The sequence below is a fragment of the Chaetodon auriga genome, chromosome 5 (assembly GCF_051107435.1).
Source record: "Chaetodon auriga isolate fChaAug3 chromosome 5, fChaAug3.hap1, whole genome shotgun sequence".
In the NCBI taxonomy this organism is placed as follows: Eukaryota; Metazoa; Chordata; class Actinopteri; order Chaetodontiformes; family Chaetodontidae; genus Chaetodon; species Chaetodon auriga.
The window spans coordinates 18,398,346-18,420,948 of NC_135078.1; the positions used below are offsets into that span (position 1 = coordinate 18,398,346).

The 22,603-nt window shown below is 39.7% G+C and overlaps 2 protein-coding genes across 6 annotated transcripts; both read right to left on the bottom strand.

Annotated features, from left to right (window-relative positions):
* Positions 1-1,594: 1,594 nt before the first annotated feature.
* Positions 1,595-5,618, bottom strand: elac1 (elaC ribonuclease Z 1). Its single transcript, XM_076731137.1, has 5 exons — positions 5,385-5,618; positions 4,159-4,365; positions 3,806-3,864; positions 3,266-3,476; positions 1,595-2,256 (listed from the first exon to the last, which is right to left on the bottom strand). Exons 1-5 carry the CDS (start codon positions 5,539-5,541, stop codon positions 1,784-1,786), a joined length of 1,107 nt encoding a protein of 368 aa, XP_076587252.1. The 5' UTR covers positions 5,542-5,618; the 3' UTR covers positions 1,595-1,783.
* Positions 5,619-5,849: 231 nt separating this feature from the next.
* Positions 5,850-22,254, bottom strand: me2 (malic enzyme 2, NAD(+)-dependent, mitochondrial). 5 transcript variants are annotated; one of them, XR_013077194.1, is made up of 16 exons: positions 22,063-22,254; positions 17,435-17,591; positions 13,874-14,007; positions 13,604-13,753; positions 13,092-13,167; positions 12,637-12,798; positions 12,319-12,532; positions 11,693-11,790; positions 11,242-11,355; positions 10,991-11,102; positions 10,636-10,778; positions 10,374-10,476; positions 10,200-10,270; positions 9,728-9,826; positions 7,825-9,422; positions 5,850-7,698 (listed from the first exon to the last, which is right to left on the bottom strand). XR_013077194.1 is itself a non-coding variant. In XM_076731195.1 (15 exons), exons 2-15 carry the CDS (start codon positions 17,546-17,548, stop codon positions 9,261-9,263), a joined length of 1,752 nt encoding a protein of 583 aa, XP_076587310.1. In that variant the 5' UTR covers positions 17,549-17,591; positions 22,063-22,254; the 3' UTR covers positions 5,850-9,260. The 5 variants fall into 5 exon arrangements, 4 of the variants coding, with proteins under 4 accessions (XP_076587310.1, XP_076587311.1, XP_076587312.1 ...); XM_076731195.1 differs by having other exon boundaries at positions 5,850-9,422; XM_076731196.1 differs by having other exon boundaries at positions 7,585-9,422; positions 17,435-17,588; positions 22,063-22,178.
* Between the last annotated feature and the right edge of the window lie 349 nt (positions 22,255-22,603).

Below are 22,603 nucleotides of genomic sequence, written 5' to 3' on the forward strand. Positions count from 1 at the left end.
CTGTGTCTGTTTCTCAAATGTACCACTGAAAACGGCTTTACCTGAAGACGTATTGATATTACTCAGTGTTGCAAATTTGCATTCTGAACTTGCAGCCATGTGTAAAAGACGCTCATCTTTCTTTCCTCGAAAAAAATCTTTTTACATGTCGTCGTCTATATTTGTCTTGATGGTAAAGGGATGGCTGCTGCTCTAAGTATGTGGAGAGCTAGTTTCTCTTTTAATGCAATGTGCATAATGCAGTAGGTCCTCCAAGCTCTTCTAGCTTTAGCAGTGCAGTGATATTTATTTCACCTGTGGTTTGTACAAAGACTCAGAAAAACTGTCAGAATGTAAAGGCCATTAAGTAGTAGAAGTAGGTTTTCACCACCCTGTGAACTCTCGAAAATGTGATATTTTATTGATATCTCTGGTATGAGACGTGTGTGTGCAAGCAAGCACTAAACAAATTTATTTTATATTTTGTATTGTGTTTTGAAGTTTAAAAAGAAAAAAACATTATCGCAGTTGTGGTTTTGAAAAAAACACTCGAGTCCTTTGATGAAAACAAAAACACCTTTGTGAATAAAAACCTACAAAACTTAAAAATGTATATCCAGAAATATAGACAATCAAAAACTTCACTATGAGAAATGTTCAAGAAGCTATCTTTATTGTTTATAAGAATTGTACATAAACATTGAGTTGTTTTTTTTTTTTTCTTTTGTTAAACATTATTTTGTATTTTCTGTTGTACTTTAATACCTTGTGTACAGATCCAGAAATAAAGCTCTGGAAAAGGTTCGGAGATGATGGCGTGTTCTTCCTCATCACACAGAAACTGTTTCTGATTCATATAGAAAGTTGTGGGTTTTGAACAGTTTAGTGTTGACATCGCAAACTGAGAAAATACCAGCAAGACTGAAACCTATGATGTGATTTCGTACAGTTTCATTGGGAGAATTTTGCCGAAGTAAAATTCAGGCCTTTTTTAATGGAGTCCATTTTAAAGAATTACTAATTAATGCACTGTGGTATAATTAAAAAGATGATAGTCTGTTCATCCTTAATTCACTTGTCATTAACTTGACTGTTGGAAGTTAAGACAGCTCTTGACTAAAAGACAGTCTTCATCAGCTGTTTGCTGTCATGGAATCGTAGGTAGATGATCAAACCTTCCAACGTGTGTCTCATCCACGTTGGCTTAAAGTTTGAGCTCGGCAGTGAATCCGCTGATGAAGGGCCATGTGATGCCGTTGAAAGGCAGAACAAGCGAGTGTGTGGACCTTGATTTTGTGAACTGTCAGGCTCAGCTTTACAGCCAACGTGGAAGAGAAGTCACAGAAGCGCTCATGGGAAACTCTGATGAAGATTGCTGAGTGAGTTGATGGTGAGCTGAGACTGTTTTGCCAATTGACTCCCATTTAACTAATTCAGGGTCTATAGATAAAAGATCAACTTGATTAAAAAAAGACAAACATGTAAAATGGTTAAGTACTGCAGTCATGAGGTACTTGTATTTGCTTAAGCATTTCCATTTTATGGTATTTTATTCTTCTGCTCCAAACACACAGAGGAAACCCTTTGCATGTTTGCTCCTTTTTTTTTTCTTTTTCAGTTTTTGGTTTAAAAATCTGGAATTTTCCAGTCGCAGAATGATGATCAAATCATGCCTGAAATGCCCGTAAAGTTTAGTGCCCTTTTCTAAAATGTCTAACTGTCACCACATTATGTGACAGATGTGTGATCGATTCAATCAGATCTTCAACAGGCAATATTAAACTGAGCCTGAGGTTCATTACCTTCATCTTCTGAGAGCAATGGGCAGAGTCAGAAAGTCCTCAGCCAGAGTCACTTCTACACCAGTGTCCTGCAGAGCATCTTCAGCCTGTCTCTTGAGCTCTGAGACGTCGTCCTTGTCCCCGTCCTTCTGCAGGGAGCAGGGTTTGTACCTCTGACTGAAGTGGTGCAGCACCAGCCTCCGTGCGCGGCAAGCCCGAGCCACCGCCGCCGCCATGTCGGGTGTGCTGTGTCCGTGGTCCACTGCTTTATCCCGCTGTTCATTCCCGAGGGTGGCCTCGTGAACCAGAATGTCCGCTCCGCCGCACAGCCTCAGTGGTCCTTCCCCGAGAACTGAGCTACAGTCCCCTAAAATGCAGACTTTCCTGCCAGGAATGGTTTCTTCCAGCACCTCGCTAGGCTGAAGCACACGGCCGCTCTCCAGAGTTACAGGCTCTCCAGATTTCAGGCGGCCATAAAGCGGCCCTGGTTTCACGCCTGGGGGACACAAAATGAGATCATTCACAACAAGTTCCATTTGGAGGACTCTTTTTTTTCTGACGTAGGTTTGTTACAGCTTTAAATAGCAGAGGCAGAAGTAAAAGAAGAAGAAAGAACACAGTACAAAAATACTACTAATAAAACTACAATACAGTACACAAAATTCTACTTAAAGTATAGTAAAAGTAGTAAAAGTACCTTAACCATGAGTAAAAGTACACAGAATGCAGAGTGCCTATATTATTATTGATATATTAATATATGTTAGCGGTACTTTAATGGCGCTGGTGGCCACAGTGGAGCTCATTCTAACTACTTTTGGTACCTTAATCTGTAACAATGGACCATATTTCTATTTAAAAATCTTTAAATAGTTACTCCAGCTCTTCAATGAATGTAGTCAAAAGTGCAATATTTCTCCCTGAAATGTAGTGGAGTAAATGCTCAAGTAAAGGAAAAGTACTGCAAAATTGTACTTAAATACACTGCTTGAGTAAATGTACTTAGTTACAGTACTGGGTGAGCTCTGTGTAAATTAGATGTGGGTATGTTAGTGACATATTCTGGCCAACAAATACAAAACCGACCAATAATTTCCTCATAGAATTACAACAAAAAGTACCTAAATAAATACACAAATAAATAAATACATTCGATTTCAGTGTTCATCTAATCAGCATGAATTATATCAAATACCACAAGACAATAAATGGAAAAAATGCACAAACTTGCTCTTTCTAAGGGTAAAAATTCAAACCTATAACCTATTTTTTTAAAAATCATTTTTCAACTGTCCATGCATCCGCCCCACGTCATATCCTCTGAACTGCATTTCTCTTGTAAAACATATAAAACATGTGTCATTATGCTCATCATGTCCAATTAGAAACACTACACTATGGACACTTAGCTGTGGAATCACCTACTATCGATTCTCTTCACATTTCTCTGAAATAAATACAAAACAAAGACGAAAGAAATATAAAAAGCTACTAAGCTCTTTTACCTAGCTCCTTCAGGAGTTCAGTCTTCAGTCTTCCGGGTCGATCACGCTCCTGAACGCAAAACCCAAAGGAGGGGATGCGGTGAAACAGCCTGAAGGCCTTGACCACAAACTTGTTGTCTTCAAAGAGGAGGTAACAGTCGGCGGAGGCATCCAGGGCGATCGTCCTGCCCGGCTGCTCCTGTGGGTGCGGAGGGCCGCGCTCCGCTGTCATCTGAACAGACACAAAGCACCAAAGATCACATGATGGAGGAGAACACGGTCATAACGCTCAGGCTGAGGAAATATTTTCAAACATATGTAACTAAATGAATGGAGGTCAAGCTAAAAGGAAAGGGAAACCAATGAAGACTCCTTTAATCCTCCTTTGTATCACAGATAAAAGAACAAACCCAGAACTGACATTTGCATAAAGTCTAATATGGCATGAGGGATCAATATATCAGTCCAGCCCCATTCAAAGTGTATCGCCTTGTGCTTTGTATGATACAGAGAGCTTCAGTGTGATTTATCACCACAGGAACAACACAATCATTCACACACCTCCAGGCTGAGCTGGCCCTCCTCTGGACTCTGGTCAGTCGTGGGCTCCAGCTCATGCACTGCAGCAACATATAAATTATACCATGGATGAGATGAGAGCAGAGTTACTTAGAATTAAGTAAAATAACACAACAAATATTAGGGGGCACTGGGAAAGTGCAAACCTCCACCAAAGCCAGCAGTCCACTCATCTATGATATGCAAATCAGCAAGTGCAACGACTGCATATGTCTGGATATATTAACAGTGGTGCCAATGTTATAATTGTACTGGTTTTCCCATGAAACCACCAACTACTACATGTGTGTGCTACGTCAGAGGATAACCACTCAGGCTGTGCATTCTGGACCTGCCTGCATACGGGAAGAGCAGCTGTGAGCCCGTGAGGCCAAGCGTCACCCTGAGAAAGTGCCGGAGGCCCCGGGGCCCGTAGATGTCCACCTGGTTCAGGCTCTGCTGAGGGTCGGGGTTGGTGTTGAGGCTCACAGTGCAGAGCAGACCAGGCAGACCAAACAGGTGATCTCCATGCAAGTGGGAGATGAAAACCTTGGTGATTCGACCTGGACAGAAAACACGACATATTATCACACACTACAGGTGCTATGATGGGAATGTTGAGGGAGCAGGGGACAGTATGTCCAAGTGAATCATGGGTAATACATCATAGAAGAAAATCAGACTGGAAGTAGTGATACTGGATTAAAATCCTAAAATGTCTGAGAATTTTTACATCAGTCCTTCATTGTTCATATACTCATGTTCTAGACTCCTATTAAAATAACACATTATGTTAATCACAGACTTCATTTTCCTGAGATTAAAAAAAAAAAACATGTTAAGGTTAAGCAGTGGTGGAGAGAAACTACATTTAGTAGTACATTTACTCTAATGCAGTACTTTGCAGGTATTTTACTTCAATATTTCCACGTTCTGTTACTTGTTCTGTTACTTTTTGCTTTTACTCCAAAACATTTCAGAGACAATTATTGTGAAAGAAAGAAAAAGAAAGAAAGGAAAGAAACCCAATCTTTACCAGCTGCCAGATTACAGAAATGTAAGTATTAATACATCAATAACTCTATTTCAATTATGTAATGTACATTGTTCTGAAATGGTCTTTCTACATAATGAATACTTTTACTTTCTGCACTTGAAGTATATTTTAACGCTAATACTACGGTACTTTCACTTAAGCAACATTTTTGAAAACAGGATTTTTCACTTATAACAGTATTTCTACACTAAAATATTAGTGGTAGTACTATTTCCACCACTCAGGTGAAGCCTTAGCAAAACTATTCAAAGGACTAGTCTTGTACGTTTGCCATGTTTTAAGTTCATCCTAAAATCCTCTGAAAACTGAATGGACTTTTGTTGAACTTAAAAATTGTACTCTATTTCCCGAAAGGAAGAATTGAAAGTTTTCAGAGAAGTTTTCAGGACACAGTGGAGAGCTGGAGTGTGGATGGTACGTCTGAATAAAACGTTATTCAAAGCTGGTTTTCAGTAACTTTGGATACTTATAGTCTGCCAGGACCTGAGGGTGAAGGAGGCTGTATACGGGGCTGCAGTGACTCACCGGCTCTGAGCTGGCTCTTCATCAGTTGGGTCTGGGTTCCTTCCCCGCAGTCAAACAGCCAGCACTCCCCGTCTGTCCGCAGCACCAGAGCCGAAGCACCGCGGTGAGGCGACGGGTAGGCCGAGCCGGTCCCGAGGAAAGTCACATCCATACTCATCTTCCCAGTGATAGCAAGAGCACCGGTGAAATCCGTCTGCAACCGAAGCCGTGTGCCATGCTCACTGTAAACAGTCGCACACTGATGACGCAACACGAGCGACGATGGTGCGGCGTTCAAGTCAAGTTGGATTGCTCGATATTTTCAAACGTACGTTCATTTAAAATTCATGGCTCTTTACACAGTAACCACACAAAGACTAACACCGGAGTCAAACAAATAAAATAGAACAGTGTCTAAATCTTAAACAGCAGGGAAAAAGAAACAGAAAACATAAATCAGCAGCCAGAGGAGCCAATATAAAACAGTTTTTTTTTTATTCTGCACTTTTAATAGCACATAAGTATTAAGAAGCGGCACAAACAAATGCTGCTCTGAGTACAAACGCTGAGGCAAAATACTGCTGTGTAGTAAAAATAATCTTCGGAAACACAGACTCCAAGGACAGCACTATATGAATGCACAATTCTATGAAACATGGACTAAATTTTCCTTATGAGGACAATAATTGCACGAACAAACCAATCCCCAAATTCTTACAAAACACAGCACAACCTCTTACTGGACAATCAGTTAAGATGATTACAGTCAGATAGACACTTGGGCACACACGTAATGGGGTTAAAGTGTTTCTAAATAGTTTCTTTGAAATAAAACTAGTTAAACATGTATGAGCAGATAACTTTAAAAAAAATGTGGTGAGTGTTCACAACCTCAAGCTGCATCATCTGTAAGAGAAAAAGCTGCACAATGAATACTAGACAATTACATCATTTTGGACAAAATAAACAGCTATGTTTTTACAGTCACAGGGCTGTTGAGTCGTTGGTCAGCTCTGCCTGCAGCTTGCTGTGAGGTCTACATTATGGCACACAAAGTGACTGAACAAACAATGAACATTGTGCAGGCACTTCAGTGCAGGTGGTTAGCAGGTCCTAATACAACATCCTGAGATTAAAATTTACACAGCAGCCTGGTATATATATTAAAAAATATTTGAAGACTAATGCATGATACTGCCAATGTCCTTAACAACAGTGTGTGTAAGGCAATACAACAAATGAAATAGACAAATGGTAGTTTTAATGTAACTGGTCAACTGTTCAGACTTCAACACATTTTGGCTGTGAGGCTGTGTGTTTGTGTCCAGTCTATACGGTCAGGTTTCTAAATTCTTACGTTTTACATTAAACACATCATCTTAGATCTTACTCCTGCAGCCAGTCTGTTAGAGCACAGGGTAAAATATAAAGATGTTATAGACAACTGGCACCATCAGTACTGCCTCACTGGAGTAAGTGCAGTACATCAAATTGACATATAGACATGAAATATTAGGAAAAACTAACTGTAATATAGCTGATAGGATATCTTGTTCTGTGAAATGCATGTAGGAGCTTGAAGAAGTTGACATGTGCTATAACTGTGATTATTTAACTGAATAGCTGGAGGGAGGTCGCTGCACTTGACTCAGATGTTAATGTTTACAAAACTTAGAGCTGTGACATCGGAAAAGACATGCTTTAACAAATATTTGTGTCTATGGAGAAATGATTCTCTTGAGAAACTTGGCATAGTTAAAGCTGACTTGATCGCATTTCTGGGTTTAGCATCATCCCTTTAGCATCAAGACTTGTACATTAGCAGTGCTGGTATCTTTTTAGGACATGAACATAAGCACAAATTGTTATTTCAGAATGTGGTGAGCATAAAAACCCTGTTAAAAGGTCAAAATGTCAGAGCTTTGTGTGACCTTTTCTAGCAGGGCTATTTGGCCACTGTCTTTTTATGCCAGTAATATGATTTTTGAATGGCCCACAGTGTAAAATTATGAGTAAAGTGCATCAAGCACCTCACATCTGGAAACAACAAAGTCCCAGAAAAAATGAGGTCTGCTTTCCTTTAAAGCAAGACTACTGTCTGACACTGACTTTAACAAATTAAATGTAGGGCTATTCATTCATATCTTGCACCTCACTTAGATCTTCTTATCATATATTATATTTAATCTTATGTTACTTCATCTTGTTTTTTTATTTTATTCTATGCTAAATATTGCCTTTTGTATCATCTGCTTTTCATGCCTTGTGTTTTTCTCGCCTGTTTGCTGCACCAAAATTTTCATCTCTTTCCCTCGAATTATCTGAGATAATGTGACTGTGTTTTAAGTCATTACTGATCAGGGTCGATCAAAACAGTGAATAGATCCCTAAGGCCTGAAAATCTGTCATATTGTTCAATATGTTCCAAGGAACAAACCCACATATCAACCTACAATCTCACAAATGGATGTACTGAACACAACTTAATAAATACGCTTTCAGCAGACAGTCTCGGTTTCCACAAAGGGACAAGTACAGTGAACAAAATATAATCAAAATAAAAATTAACACTTATCCACTCATTTGATACCGCACACTGTTCTTTAAATATTTAGAGGATTGTTTTCATATCACACATAAGCAAAAGAGTTCATTTTTAGGGATTCTTCTTACCACAACTCGTTACAGGAGCGTCAATGACAGACTTTCTATGAATATACAGCACAATGGGCAAAAAAAATTAAGGAAAATTTTTTTAGAGATATAAACACAATCCAACAAAAGCATCTGAACAAATAAAATACTGGAGTGGACATTGGTTCCTCGAGTGTTTTTAGATACAAACTTCATTTAATTTCCCTTCATAAAATCTCACCATTCTCACAGGTCGTTCTTTAATTACTCACTCCATCTCTCCCATGAGTAACATTGATCCCTCTCTTTCTTTCCAAGCTTGAACACAAAGGATGAGATCTTTAACCTCTGCTCTACGTGACTTTCTCTGATGAGCAGTCCGATTTAAGCACAGGTTAAAATGGAGTCTTTAAGTGTGTGTTTTACACCAGGCATTGGTTGGATCATCACCAGAGGCCCATTTGATGTGAGAAAGGTAACGTCCAGCCTGTGCATTAAATTTGGCTACCTCTAGGTCCCTCTGTGTAGTTACATTAGTAGTACGTGGACTCACCTCTGCTCTTTCACATCAAATTAGAGTCATCATTACATTAAATGTGGAGTGACTAGATAGTGGTTGATAATACAAACACCAAACAAATCATAGATTAACCATCTTGTAGAAACCCATTATAAACTTGAGCGATGGCCCAAGAGAACAGTGTTTCCTTTACTATTCAGCGTAATCTAATTTACTTTGTATTCAAATTTTCTGATGCAAGTTCGGTGTTCTGATTTCTCCTTGCTGGAATATTTGACAATCCCATATAATTTCTAGTGATAATTTACCATTATGTATCCCATTCTGATATTAGTTATTCATTTTTTAAATAGAGCACAGATCATTAAAATGTATCTCAAAGTTTCAAGAATGAAACCACATTTCCACACTGCCTTTTCCCACCACAAGATGGCGCTCCAGCTGCAGTGCAAGTTTAGGTTTGATTCAGAGGTGATAAAAAACTGGGATGTGAAGTGAAATGTTATTTCCATTCAAATGTCCTCTTTCAAAAGCCACTTTCCACTCTGCCTTTTCACAGCTCTAATAAGACTGGTTTAGTGCACATGCAGTAACATGGCAGCTGTATGGGACTTCTGCCTTTTTTCATAAGCTGATGTTTGCACTAAGATAAACATACTCATCTCAAAAGATCTGTGATTGAGAGTTGAAAACAAGAAAGAGTGACATTGTGACATGGGGCACGGGGAGGGTCTGCTCTACTTCTATTTAGTCTTGGGGCTGAAGCTGACACCTGGCCAGTCGTAGGTGTCTGGCAGGAAGGAGTCATAGTGGGTGTTCCACACAGTAGCACGGACAAAGCCGTTCTTGTCCACAGGCTCAGGGTAGCGGAACGCCATGCCTTTAGCATAGACATACTCCACCACCTATAGCAAGAAAGAGAAACTTTAGCATTGACTAAAACTGAAAGGCAGATACAAATAGAAAGGATAGACACACGAACTACACAGACAAACAGCAACAAGTTAAACTGGCCAATCATTACTGGACAGCTACGACCAAATCTGACTGTCATCTTGAGAAGTTATTTAAAGCGAACTAGCTTTTGAAAATCAGATGATGGTAGAAGAGGCTAAATTTAGGCTGGAACAGTTGAGGTTTGGACTGATGTCAACAGGCTTATTAATAGCCAAAACATTCAGTTGGCAATTGTCATTTTCAGGAAACTTGCCTTGACAGCCATCTGGACAGAGACCTCTCTGATACTGGAGAGAGGCGGGTAGAGTCTGCCTTCTTCCAGCTCTTTATCTGTCACCTGCTCTGCAAGGGTCTGAAATGAGCATAAAAATGAATTTCTAGTACCGTTACTGGCAACACACACAATCATCTTGTGATTTTTCTAATCATATGCATTAATCAGTATAATCTAGTCAAATGCAGCCCAGCGAAGGACAGGAGAGCACAGATGGAAGAAGTGCAAAGCAGGGTCAGCCTTTAAAAAGCTCCTCATCTCCTAGTTATTAAGCCAAAGTCTAGAAAGAGAGGGAACAGGAGACAGGAAAGGGTTAAAGAGGGCTTATATGACACTATACAGCATATGCCTACATAACAGGGGGCGGTGAGGGGTGAGGGCGAGGTAAAGATGCACTTGAGCAAGGTTAAACAGGAGACACACAGAGAAAAGCTTAGTGATGAGTTCAGACCTTGGCAGCCTCTAAGAAGACTGTGTCACTGATGTGTCTCACTCCACTCAGGATCACAGCCAAGGCCACACCTGGAACACACAAACACGTGACTTAAAACAGACTGCATTTACTTTATCATGCAATAATTTTCCCCAATGTTCATATAAATGATTATTTTCTGTTGTCTGTCACCTGGGAAGATGTACGCATTGTTTCCTTGTCCAGGAGTGAGGACGCGGCCATCACTCAGACTCACTGGACCGAATGGACTGCCACTGGCAAAAAGACATCTACCCTGAGGGACAACAAAAAAAAAAAAAGAAAAAGAAAGGGTGAAAAATGGATGGGGCAAAATGAAAGGCCAATAACAGGAGGAGTGGTTTGACAGCACAAGAACTCTTAATCTTAATTTCAGAAAGAAACGAAGGAAAGGAAACCAAGAGGAACTGCGTACATCAGTGAGTGTGTAGGCGTCCTCTGCTGTGCACTCTGCTTTAGTGGTTGGGTTACTCAGAGCAAAGATGATTGGGCGTTCGTTCAGGGTTCCCATGGACTTGATGACATCGTGGGTGAACAAACGTCCAGCTCCTGCCACACCTGGGAGAAGGAAAGAGGTGTTGGTCACCCTGTGCTTGTGATCCATCTTTACCACTCAATCTCAATCTCTTGCTTGAATAAAATTAAATAAAACACATATAACATCTTTGCAAACAAGAGCATATTCATTATTTCATTTGGTTTTTGCATATTCCAAACTTTATTGCAAAGTTTTATAGTTACACAAATATAGAAAATGAGATGTTCCTTACCAATAATAGCAGTGGGTTTGATGGTGTTGACAGCATCTAGGAAGCTCTGTGCATTCCCTGGACTGTCATGGACAAATGCCTCCTGGTTAGTGTCCATTTCCTGCAGTCTGTTCTGGAGTCACATACAGTACAATTGTGGCAGCAGTGACTCAATAGAAACATAATAAACCACCAACAGTGAACCAGACAGGAAGCCACATAGACATCTAATATTTAAGTTTTTGTCATTACTGTCTGTCACACACACTGACCTTTACTAACAAGCCATGTTTATCATACATCCAAATCCTTTTTCTGGCCTCAGCTTGGGTCATCCCAGTCTCCATCATGGCCATGACAATCAGATTTGCAATACCAAGGGCAGCCTAAAGAGAAATAAAACTCATGAAGTTAAACATTAAGCAAGTGCAAACAGTAAAACTTTCACCCTTATTTTCAAATGAGAGAATGACTAAGCAAATACACGTTTTCCTCTTAACAGGTCTGGTCAATGCAGAGAACACTTAAGACTTGACTTCTTATTGGACATCATTTATTATTAGTATTACCAACTCCGGTCAGTAGAGGGCATCTTATTTTCTTGATTCAATACAAGGGACATTCACATTCCAAATTAGGAAGAAAAAAAGGAGAAAAAGAAAAAAAAAAGAAGCAAAATCAACAAACACGAATTGACTGATTAATGGATAAATATTATCTTACTTCTCCAGCTCCCAGGAAAAGCACCCGGTGTTCAGTGATAGGTTTGCCAGTGGCTCTCTGAGCTGCTAACAGACCAGCAAGGGCTACAGATGCAGTGCCTGGAAACATGCAGAAGAAGGCAACAGTAAACAGTGAAGTCTCTGCCTTGAAGAATTAGGTGGGTGGGATGGGTCTCCGTTCATTTAATTAAACTTTTCAAGTTATTCTGTGCCTGCTGTTCAGTCTTCTTTGATTTTCAGACATCACAGCTCATGAATGCATTGTTGGCTCATCACTGGTTCTTTGAGTTTTTAAAATGGTCCCTGCTCACTGTAATGGATTATTCCATTCAAGCAAGTTGCAGGTATCTGCTATTGTATTTTTGTGGTAAAATGAAAGGAAACCAACAGCAGATTGGAGGGTGGAAAATAAACATAAAATCTTAACATGCTTTTAAAAAGATTCCACATAAATTAAAGAATTTAAAGGACAGGCAATTTGTAGGGATGGGTGGGAACGTGCATGACCTTCAGAACCGATCTTTGAGCAGCACAACTAAACTGTACTAAACTTAATTCAATGTTGATTTTAACTAAATAGGTAAACAAGTACAAGTCCCAAGTGTATGTGAAGTATTATGTAAGAACCTTGGATATCATCGTTGAAGGTGCAGTACTTCTCCCTGTACTTCCTGAGGAAGCGGAAAGCATTGTGGTTCCCAAAGTCCTCAAACTGGATCAGTGTGTCCTGCCCATATTTTTCCACCACAGCTTCCATGAATTCGTCAATAAGATCGTCGTAGGCTTGAGAGCGGTCCCGCTTCTGGTACAGGCCCATGTACAGCGGATCCTTGAGGAGAGTCTGATTGGAGGGCAACGACAAACATGTGAAGGATGATGAGGTTTCCTACTTAACCCAAAGCACGTGTACGGTATACAGAAAAGACATATATACAGCCCTCCTACCTCATTGTCCGTGCCGACATCTATCACCACAGGCAGACATTTCTCAGGTCTAATGCCAGCACAGGCAGTGTACAGGCAAAGTTTTCCAACAGGGATGCCCATCCCATAAACACCCAGGTCCCCTAATCCCAAAATGCGCTCTCCATCAGTTACTACTACTGCCTACAGAAAGAGAAAGAGAGAGAGAGAGAGAGAGAGAGAGAGAGAGAGAGAGAGAGGAGGAGGAGGAAAAGAAGTACATCAGTCAACTGCAGATTATCATTTTACAAGGACCTTAGCCAGATGAATGTTGAGTGTTCAGTGTGGACGGTAATGGATAAATTAACAAGTGAGATATTCAAAACTCTGATTTCTATCTATTAATACTTGTATAGCCACAATGTAAATGTCTATCTCCATATTCACAGTTCACTTCTACAATCCCCACTCTGCGGTTGAAGTGTTCAGGTACTTACTGCAACATTGGTCTCTGGCCAGTTGTCCAGGATGGAACGAATGTGTCCTTTGTCCCGAATGGAGATGAACAAGCCTCTGGTGAGAGAATTAAAATGACAGTTGATGACTTTAACAATCATGGTAAGATTATGCCTACAAGAAAATAGGTACAGAAAACGTGTCTCCACTACATTAAAACCCTTGTTATTTTAGTCAAAGTGTTTAGCCATTCACCATTCAACAACTCAAGTCAAATCCTGTATTTTATCCAGAAGAATCCTTTCAATATTTTCAGTCATATCACTTCTATTGAACTCCTGAACAGGAGGCTGAATTCTGTGCACATCAGGCCTACAGCAGGTAGCAATGCAGAAATATAGGAATGAAGTCAACGTTTTTCCTCTTTGTCTTTAAGTCCTGAGAGTGCAGGCGGTACAGTGTGTCTTCCACCAAAGTAAAACTTTCATTAAAGATTCAGACTGTTGTCTTGTAGCTGATTTTTGGTTTCTTGATAGATTTACTGCATACTTACTTAGGTCTTCTAAAGATGTGTCCATACTGTGTGCAGGCCAGGCCTACAGTGGGAGTGTAGACAATTGGCATCAGTTCCTCTATGTCCTCCATCAACACCCTATAGAAAAGCCTCTCATTCCTTTCCTGGATGCCCATCAAGTAGATGTACCTTTTGCAGAAAAAGGAGGCAAAATGAGGAAAGAGGGAAGAAAAGGATAGAGGAAGGTATTCAAGAATGGACATCAGTGTGGCAAGACTTTCCAGTGCTTTATGCAAAACATATCCTTACTTCTCTAGGGGATCAGTCATCTTCTTGAGATTATTCTGAAAGCGCATGGCCTGAATATCCTGAGTCTCCACTTTGGGAGGCAACAAACCATGTATCCCCAACATCTGTCGCTCCTGTAGAGAGAAGGCCATGCCCTGGGGAGACAAAAGGGAGGAGTGAGGAGAGAGACAAAGAGAATGCACATAGGTATCCACCTTGTTTCAAGTGCTCATTGTTAGAAAATAACTGGCAGTCAACTTCAATAACCTCAGAGTTCAACAGGCAGCACTGTTTCAAAATGATGTCCTGCCGTTGGGCAAACATGTAAAGAGGGCCTGCAAACTTCTAAACTCTTCTTGTAAAGAGGCCATTATTTCTAATCAGACTTCTGTTAATTACATATATTTTTCTAAATCTAATTATGGTATTTGATATGCATTCATCTCTGCCTGCAGGAAATGACTAATTACAATTAATGAGTGAAATGTGATCTGCTGGACAATGGCAGCCCCTCCGTTGACAGTTCGTCTTACAATTGTTAATTATTTTGCCTATGACATTTCTTGTGGTATATCATATACTATATAATATATATCACTATATATTTTATGCAGTATATTGCATAGCAAGGTAAAAAATGAGCATGGTGTAGGCATTTTATAGACATCAATTCTGAGTACTGATGTATTATATTCCTTTGTCAAAATTAAATAAATATCACTGAACCAATTTTCAGAACCTGCTGCAGGAAATGTTCACAGGCTATGATGTAGTTGTGCCAGCAGAGGGCGCACTGCTTTCCCTATGAGTCCTCAGACTTAGGGTCGACCTTTTGACACTTAACAGGAGAAGGGCAGCAGCGTGAAAGAGGGGAGACCAGATGAAAGCAATTTTGCAGCTGGGGAAAACAGGCAAGAGAGGGGAGTAGCCTCAAAGAAGCCATAGAAGAGGATTCTGGGCAGAAAAGACCCATGTATGGAAGAGAGGATGGAGGAGGAGGGGTACAAAGTGTTGTCATGAAGAGTGTGTGTATGTGATTTAGAGGCCCATTTCTGAATGAAATATGGGTGTAATGCACGGAAACCATAATGTCTGGTGCTGAGGTAGGGGCTGATTATTTCACGAGAATTGTGACTGCTGGGGGCTCCCCTGGCAAATGCTGAGTCATGCTGATGGAGCATTTCTCTTCACTCCACTCTCCTATTCAGTTCCTCTAAACATAATGCAACAAATTCCAAACCTCTGAGAGTTTTTCGCTTAGATTCGATTTTGTGTATGTGCTTCTGTATGTTGAAAGAGAACCGTAAAACTTAATTTTACCTACAAGAAATTCATTTGTTTTGAGTCTATGTAATTAAAAGAATCACAGCCCTTTAAGAACACACAGCATCATCTTACAAATTAGATTTCAATTATTTTATTTAATCTTGCTGACGTAAACAAAGCAACACTATGACCTTTACTGTTGGGTTACTATGGATCATGGCAATGCAGTCTGCTGATGCAGGTCAAATTTCCTCTGGCAAATGTAATCTCCCTATGAGTAACCAGCATGCTGGTCTTGCTTCATGCAGTTTTTGGTTGCAAGTGTTTTAAGATGCAAGACACAATGAACCCAGTGACTTCTGATGCCAGAAGAAATGCTGCCATCTTAATACAAATCACAACCACAGAGCAATACTGCTCACAGAAGAGCATTAAAAAGCCTTAAACTCTTCTCAAAGCTTTTTCACACTTGAGTTGGTTTTGTTCAGCAAATGGTTTTCTAAAGTACAACCGAAAAGATAAAATGACCACAATGAGTGTAACAGTGTAATGTGCATACAGTATTTCAAGGACCATCAGCCATTGAGCCTATGAACCAGTTCACATGTAGGTTGGAATGTCTATATTTAGCATAACATGTGAGGTCTAGGCTAAGTTTAGCATAACCTGCACAGAGTGAGGTCACGTCACTTCAAGCAGCTACAGCCTCATGTTTTAAGTATCACACATTTGTAATATACACTACAGAGAAACGTACACCATCTGAGAAATTATGGATTGACTGACATTTGAAGTCCCCACCTTGTTGCAGTAACGCAGAAATGACAACATGGTAGGGTGCAGTTTGAGGTACAGGGCAGGGCAGGGAAAGACAAGTTTATTTGTATAGCACCGTTTAAATACAAGGCAGTTCAAAGTGCTTTACATAAGGGCTAACACATCATTAAAAAGGCTGTGAGAAGGAATAAGTCAAAGGACTAAAACAGCACCTATTGAGGCCTTTACATTGCAGAGATAAACAATCCTGACTTAATAATAAGAAGAATAAGAACGGTAAAAAGTTTTTCATCAACATTACTGAACACATCCAACAAGCAAAATTCAACCAATGCTTTTCAGCTTTCTGTCAAGCTACTCCTTAAAATCATGTTCAGGTTTATGTCAATGAATATATCATTAGTTGGGAAGTTATTTAGAATTAGGAATGATGTCATGTCATGTTTTATTTACTTGCATTTGCATTGCTAACAATCCTGCCTCCAGTATTTTAAAGTACAGCAGCTTTGGATAGATTAAAATCCCATAATATACTAGTTAAGCATCCTAAATGCTTGAAAACCACCCCTTAAGCTCTCAACTTAAAAAAGTGTTAGAAGCTAGGCCAAGTCAGGCAGCAGAGGAAAATTAGCAGCAACCACCAACCAGCTGCTGGATAACCATTGGCTAGGGACAAGTTTTTTTTTCAGTAGTATCAATCACTGGCCTTGGAAGAGGATTAACTGATGCAACTCTTGACTGCACTTTATAATGCCATGTTGTCTGCACTGTAAAACAATTAACACTGCTCTGTTTAACTGCATGCGCTTGCATGATCAGCTAAAACAGTTGCTGAGTTCTACTACCTAGTTCTACCTACTTCCAGTAGGAATACTGCACTTCAGGGATCAATTAAAAACTATACAAGCCTGCAGAAATGTAAATATATCTGTGTTCATTAAGATATATACAAAGAATATATATTATATATCTTCTTAAAGACAGTCTGTCAAACATGTCAGAACCTTCAAGTCAGTCCCTGTCTACCACTAGACTACAACACCGCTCTCTGCTATTCTTATCTGGGGATAACAGAAATATTGACAGCTGCAAGGAGATGGAGGAGTGTGAGAGAAAGCTGAAAGGTTAAAAGCATGGAAACGGACCTGGATATGGGGTGTCAAAGTCTAAGGAGGGAATATAAGGAAAAGTACCCATTGTTAACAGCCAAAAGCCTGGTCAAAAGGAGACATTTTTTAAAAAGACAGCATTTTATACTGTGTATACTCCAGTTATGATTTACAATATATTTCTCTGCATTTTTTCATCCATCCTAACCAGAGAATATTCTGAAATTCTGACAAGCTTCCTGTGTCTCAGGGTGGAAAATAACTGTAATACATATGCCAATTAGCCTACTTCATAACATGACATAATTGGCATGGGTCTAGCACAAATGGGCTGACAAGCTGAAACACATGTTAATAAAGCTGCCATCTGTTTAACCACTACATCTCTTAAAATGCTGACACATAGACACAATGTCAGGAATCCACTCACTTTGTTGGTGCGAGGGTTGAGCATGAGAGGCTTGCCCTTCTCTTTGGTGTGTGCCCATCTGCAAACAGAGACACAGGGCCGCAAGGACCAGGTTGTTCTCAATCTGGACAACATGGTGGACAGTCACTGGTGTGAAAGGTCTACTGGGGGAGACCTGCTGAGGAAGGAAAAAGGAACAAAGTTGACAAAAATCCTCCTATCTATTTCCATCTTCATCTTCATGCTTGGGAGAGTTACTATTGAATTGCAAAAGCTAACCGTAATTCTATGCTGAATATTATTAGCAGGCTCCTGCCAGTCATGGAGAGCCAAAAATGCTGCAAGGAGAGCTCAGCAGCTATTGTGAACTCTAATTCAAAATGATTTTTCAGTCTTTTGTCATAATTCCGACACTGAAATTCTCTTGACTTTTACCTGTTTTCAAGCCTGCATTTCATCTACATTACCAGCATGTGCAATGAATTGTCAAACAAATGTATTGCTCTCTCTTAGAACTGGCAAGAACTGTCAAGATCTATGGTGCAAACCTAAAAGAATTCCTTAGTGTCAATGGGTTGTTAAGAGTTATTGCCTTATAGGTTGAACTGGTCTTGCTTCTGACAGTCAAGGCCAGAAGTGCACTGCTGTCACAACCTTTGAACATTCGACATTATGAGAGCCTTATTGCACCTTGGAATGATGTTAAGCTATCAGCAGTGAAGACTGTTGGCCAACTGGAAGACACACAATCACAGAAGCCTAGAAATGCACTTGCTGTGTATGGACAGTGCCACACTGGAGGATTATAAATGCTGACTGCAGTGGCTGGTCATTAATCTGGATGTGGAGAGACGTGATTTAGTGCATGATCTGAGAAAGAGCTTTGAAAGATTGCCATAATCCTTTTCGCAATGAGCTCCACAAGAAGACAGAGAACAAACTAAATCATGGTGACATTGGTTGACAGATAGGAACGACGGAAAGACAGATAACATGGATCATAGGACGGAAGCAAGACTCCAAATAACAATCACAGAAATCATAAGTGCCATCAGCAGAACACACCTGAAGCAATAAATGATTCCTGCTATTCTGCACATGAAGAAGATAAAATGAGCTCATAAGTAAATACACAAAAGACTATCTGAATGTAGAATTTCCTAAAATGCTACCACATCAACAACTACCTCTGCGCTTTCACTTCACACATGGGCTCCTAACCTACTTTCAGCTCCTGTTGGTGGCCTGGAATAGTATCTTCATTGTAAGAGCTATGCCATGCATGTGACCAGTGATTCATCACTACATTGTGTTATGCTGCACTGTGGCGGGTGCAAAAAATGGCCAGTTAAGGACTGTGCTGACAGTTTTGCTTCTCCTTTTGTCACTTTCGACCAACCTTACAGAGCCAACAGAATAAAGGAAAAAAATTTAATTGCCACATATGATATATGTGTAATGTTTGGCAATGTATGTCAATAAGAGCAGACTGATCAAGCATCATCGTGGCACAAAGGGAGCAAAGCAAACCACAGAGGAGATGAAGCCGAAGCAATTTCTCAACTGAACTGTTATACACACCAATATTTGCTCAATTTAAACCATTTTCTCATGTTTTTATACATTTTATTGCCCAGCACAAAAACTCCCTCTGGCCTTCTTTAATGTCAAGACCTGACCCAGAGGAAACGCAACTGGACCTGTAAGCAAGTTGTGTGGAACAGCAACATGAGCATTATTGCATGCATTTTCTATTTCAGTTCCTTGTAGTTTAGTGACTGAGTCTTGCAGATCTCTAACAGAAGCACTGCTTTGAAATACAAGATGCACAATGAAACTGCAGTCAACTGCAGCCAGCTGTTATAAAAAAAAAAAAGCAATTTCTAATTTCTATTATAATTTAAACATACAGGCTGATCACACAGAAGAATGGCTTAAGCTCCTTTGAAAGGTTTCATGGCCTGCAATAACATACAACTGAGCTCAGGTGGTTCATGTGACAAGCAGCACTCGTCTGTGCTGTCAGTATTTCCCTGCCCTCCTCCATTCCTCACTACAGCATTCTTGCTTGTCTACATATGTTGTCATAGGACATATGAACGGAGGTAAAAGAAACAAAAAGGCATTCAAACAAGATGCCAGCACATACAGCTACACCAAAAAATGCTTGCAAATGTTATTTTTTTATGCTAATCCCTGTGTTTAATCACACTGTGCTGGTTTACTTTTGATGAGAAACTAAGCCAGTTTGCAAATTACCACTGACCTTAACATTTCTTCAAACAATGGGTGTGATTTTCCATTTGCTTGTAGGAAGCACTGTGGTATAATCATGTGCACCCTTCGTTGACTAAAATATCTGATGAAAGAAATTACAGGCATAGCCAGAGCATAGCAGAGTCTTGGCTTACTACTATATATAAAGGAAACATTGCCCAGAAAGCAGCATTAACGCCAGGGCCAAGTGGCAGAATGTATGATCCGAACCAAGAGTCCACAGACATTTTAATCTCTGTTGATTTGATATTCAGAGGGGAAACAGGCTTTCTGCAGCCTCTTTGAATTCCAGTCTTTGAAGTGTACACTGTACAAGCTTATTTTCTAATTAATCACATCTATTTTTGCTTCCCACCTGTTTCTAGAACACATAAAGGCTGGACATCTGGTGATAAAGTCAGTCCTTGATACAGCGGAGCTACTGAACCCTTTTTCATTTCATTTCCTGTCAGACTTAATTAATGTGTCAGATCTAAGGAATCAAACAACCTGAGATTGCCTGTAATTGCTTGTTTCATATTGTCTGCCAAGCAGGAAGATAATTCTGGCACAGAAACTGCAGCGAGCCAGCTTTGTATCACTATTGGAACAACTAGTGTGAATGCAATACCTGGATACTTTCCACAGTCAGAAACTGGTCTGGACTGCTTGCAACTGTAATTGTTTGTATGCAAATAGTTCATATATGCAGGCAACCAACCCACCTATAATTCGACCTATCTAAGTACTCACAAGTACTGCACCTGACTTCATAAACATAAGGTGCAACAGCCACAGCTGAGAAATTTATAACTCAATGTAGGGCAGCAACTAATGATTACTTTCAATGTCAATTAATCTGTTGATTATTTTCTCAATTAATCGATTACTTGTTTGGTCTATAAAATGTCAGAAAATGGTGAAAAGATGACCTCCTCAAATGTTTTGTTGACGACCAAAAGGTATTTAGTTACTGTCATAGAAGAGTAAAGAAACCAGAAAATATTCATATTTGAGACACTGGAATCAGAAAAATTTCACTTCAATTATCAACATAATTGGCAATTAATTTAACAGCTGACAACTAATTGATTACTTGTTGCAGCTCTTACTCAGTGCCAGCTAAAACGTGACATTTCACATCATGAATCTCATGGATCACTGGTAAATTTACCTTTTATTAAATTGTAAACAATCTAGTCAGACTATTAAGTTTTGCTTTACTATGTCTGGAAGCACCCTTAACATAGAAATCATTTGTGCAAACAATGATTGCATTGACCAATGTAAGCATGCTGTGACAACAAAAGGTACCATTCCGGATGTGACTTACCAACAGCAAGCGGTGCTCTCTTAGGTAACTACACTACGCATCCTGTTTTAGTCTAGCAGGCACTCCATCACACCCACACGCTTTCATGTGTAAATTTTACGGGGGTCGGAGTACACTGGTATGAAGCAAAAGCTATTTAAACAACATTAAAGAGTAGTAATATTATTATGTTACCTTAAATTGACAAACAAACGTTAATCATAGTTATTGCACAGCTAGGTGTGGCTTTACTGACAGGTGTTATTATTTTCCCTCACTCTGGCATTCAACGACTTGCCCATCCTGTTCCTTCATTAGTAACATTGAATGGCCATTTAAAGTCAACGACGATGTGTAGTTGTTAGATATATAGAAGTCCTGATACTGAGTGATATTTACACTGATTATTAAGTGAAGAAACTGTGACAGTTTTGTTATTAGTATGCTGTTGAGCCGTGTGCTGTGCAATACTGTACACGTGGTAATAACCACAATATTGTAAGCTAAATGTTCTGGTCATGAGTTATGTTTTTATGTTCTCATTGTGCTTAATGAATTAATTGAACGAAAGCGATATTTACCCCCTCACTATTTCTACCTCAATCTTGAGATGGAGATGGAAGTGGAGGAAAGGAATGTTGATGCTGAGAGTGAACATGTAACGACTGCGTTTACACAGAAAGAGCAGATGGACAGGTCAAGAACTGAAACTGTAACTCGCTACAGTGGTAAGCTAATTAGTTAGCCTAGCAATCTCATACACGACCACAAACAAAAAGCAGCTAACAACTGCTAACCACAAGCTAACATTTGGCTAGCGTACAACAAACACAGACCAAGCTGTGTCGTTATTTGGGCACCTGTTTCAGCAAACGTGTGAACGACAGAAAAGCCCACAATCCTAATGCCTGTCAATGTTCGTTAAACTGACGCAGCACTCCGACACGAAAGTTTTAGCCTGATGCGTTGCGTGCTGTCATTCATTCAGACCCCCCTGCTTGCTAGTTCTTGTCTCAGAAACGAGAAGTTCTTAGATGACACACTCACTTTCCATTACCTAGAGAATAACTGCTCGACTTACCTGCTCTTGAGTATTAAATTACTGCCGTCACTTCCGTTGAATAGTCTACTGTTTACCAAGCATTTCTCTCCTCCTGAAGTTCGCTGTAAAACTGTTCTTATTTGACCTCTTGGTTTGTCCCTTAACGGCAGCCACAGATGCAGCAGACCGGCGGTGAGGAGAGGAGACTCTCGCGCAGTGTAAAAAGGCTCTGCCGCTCAGCCAATCACATGTTGGGATTTCCTTCTTCTTTACCGTAAAGACTGAGACATGCGCAAGATATTTGGAGAGAAACTTTCCAGTCGTAGTTACTGTAATAGAAAGTCATCTCATTTTGAGTATAGTAGTGTTTTTAAGATTTTTTGTAGTTAAATAAGAAAACTTTTTATGTTTATTTATTTATTTTTTTTTTACTTAGTTCTGTTGACTTTTTGATGTTTGTCAGCAATGTTTTGTTGGTTTTTAAAGCCTGGCACTGAGAGAAATAAAAATTCATCTTTATCCACAATATCTATTTTGATATTTTAACAATTTGTTGTTTTGTTTGTGCAGATTAAGCAAA

Bases quoted from the DNA above. Each gene is read 5' to 3' on its own strand.
- me2 (XM_076731195.1), bottom strand. From the start codon at position 17,548: ATGTTGTCCAGATTGAGAACAACCTGGTCCTTGCGGCCCTGTGTCTCT. The intron at 12,533-12,636 runs GTAGGAGGGCTG...CCCTCCAATCAG, and splicing joins ATGTCGGCACGGACAATGAG to ACTCTCCTCAAGGATCCGCT. The intron at 11,356-11,692 runs GTAAGATAATAT...ATTTCTCTTTAG, and splicing joins TTTTCCTGGGAGCTGGAGAA to GCTGCCCTTGGTATTGCAAA.
- elac1 (XM_076731137.1), bottom strand. From the start codon at position 5,541: ATGAGTATGGATGTGACTTTCCTCGGGACCGGCTCGGCCTACCCGTCG. The intron at 3,865-4,158 runs GCAGGTCCAGAA...ATGTTGCTGCAG, and splicing joins GCTGCTCTTCCCGTATGCAG to TGCATGAGCTGGAGCCCACG. The intron at 3,477-3,805 runs GTGTGTGAATGA...GTGTCTGTTCAG, and splicing joins AGGGCCAGCTCAGCCTGGAG to ATGACAGCGGAGCGCGGCCC.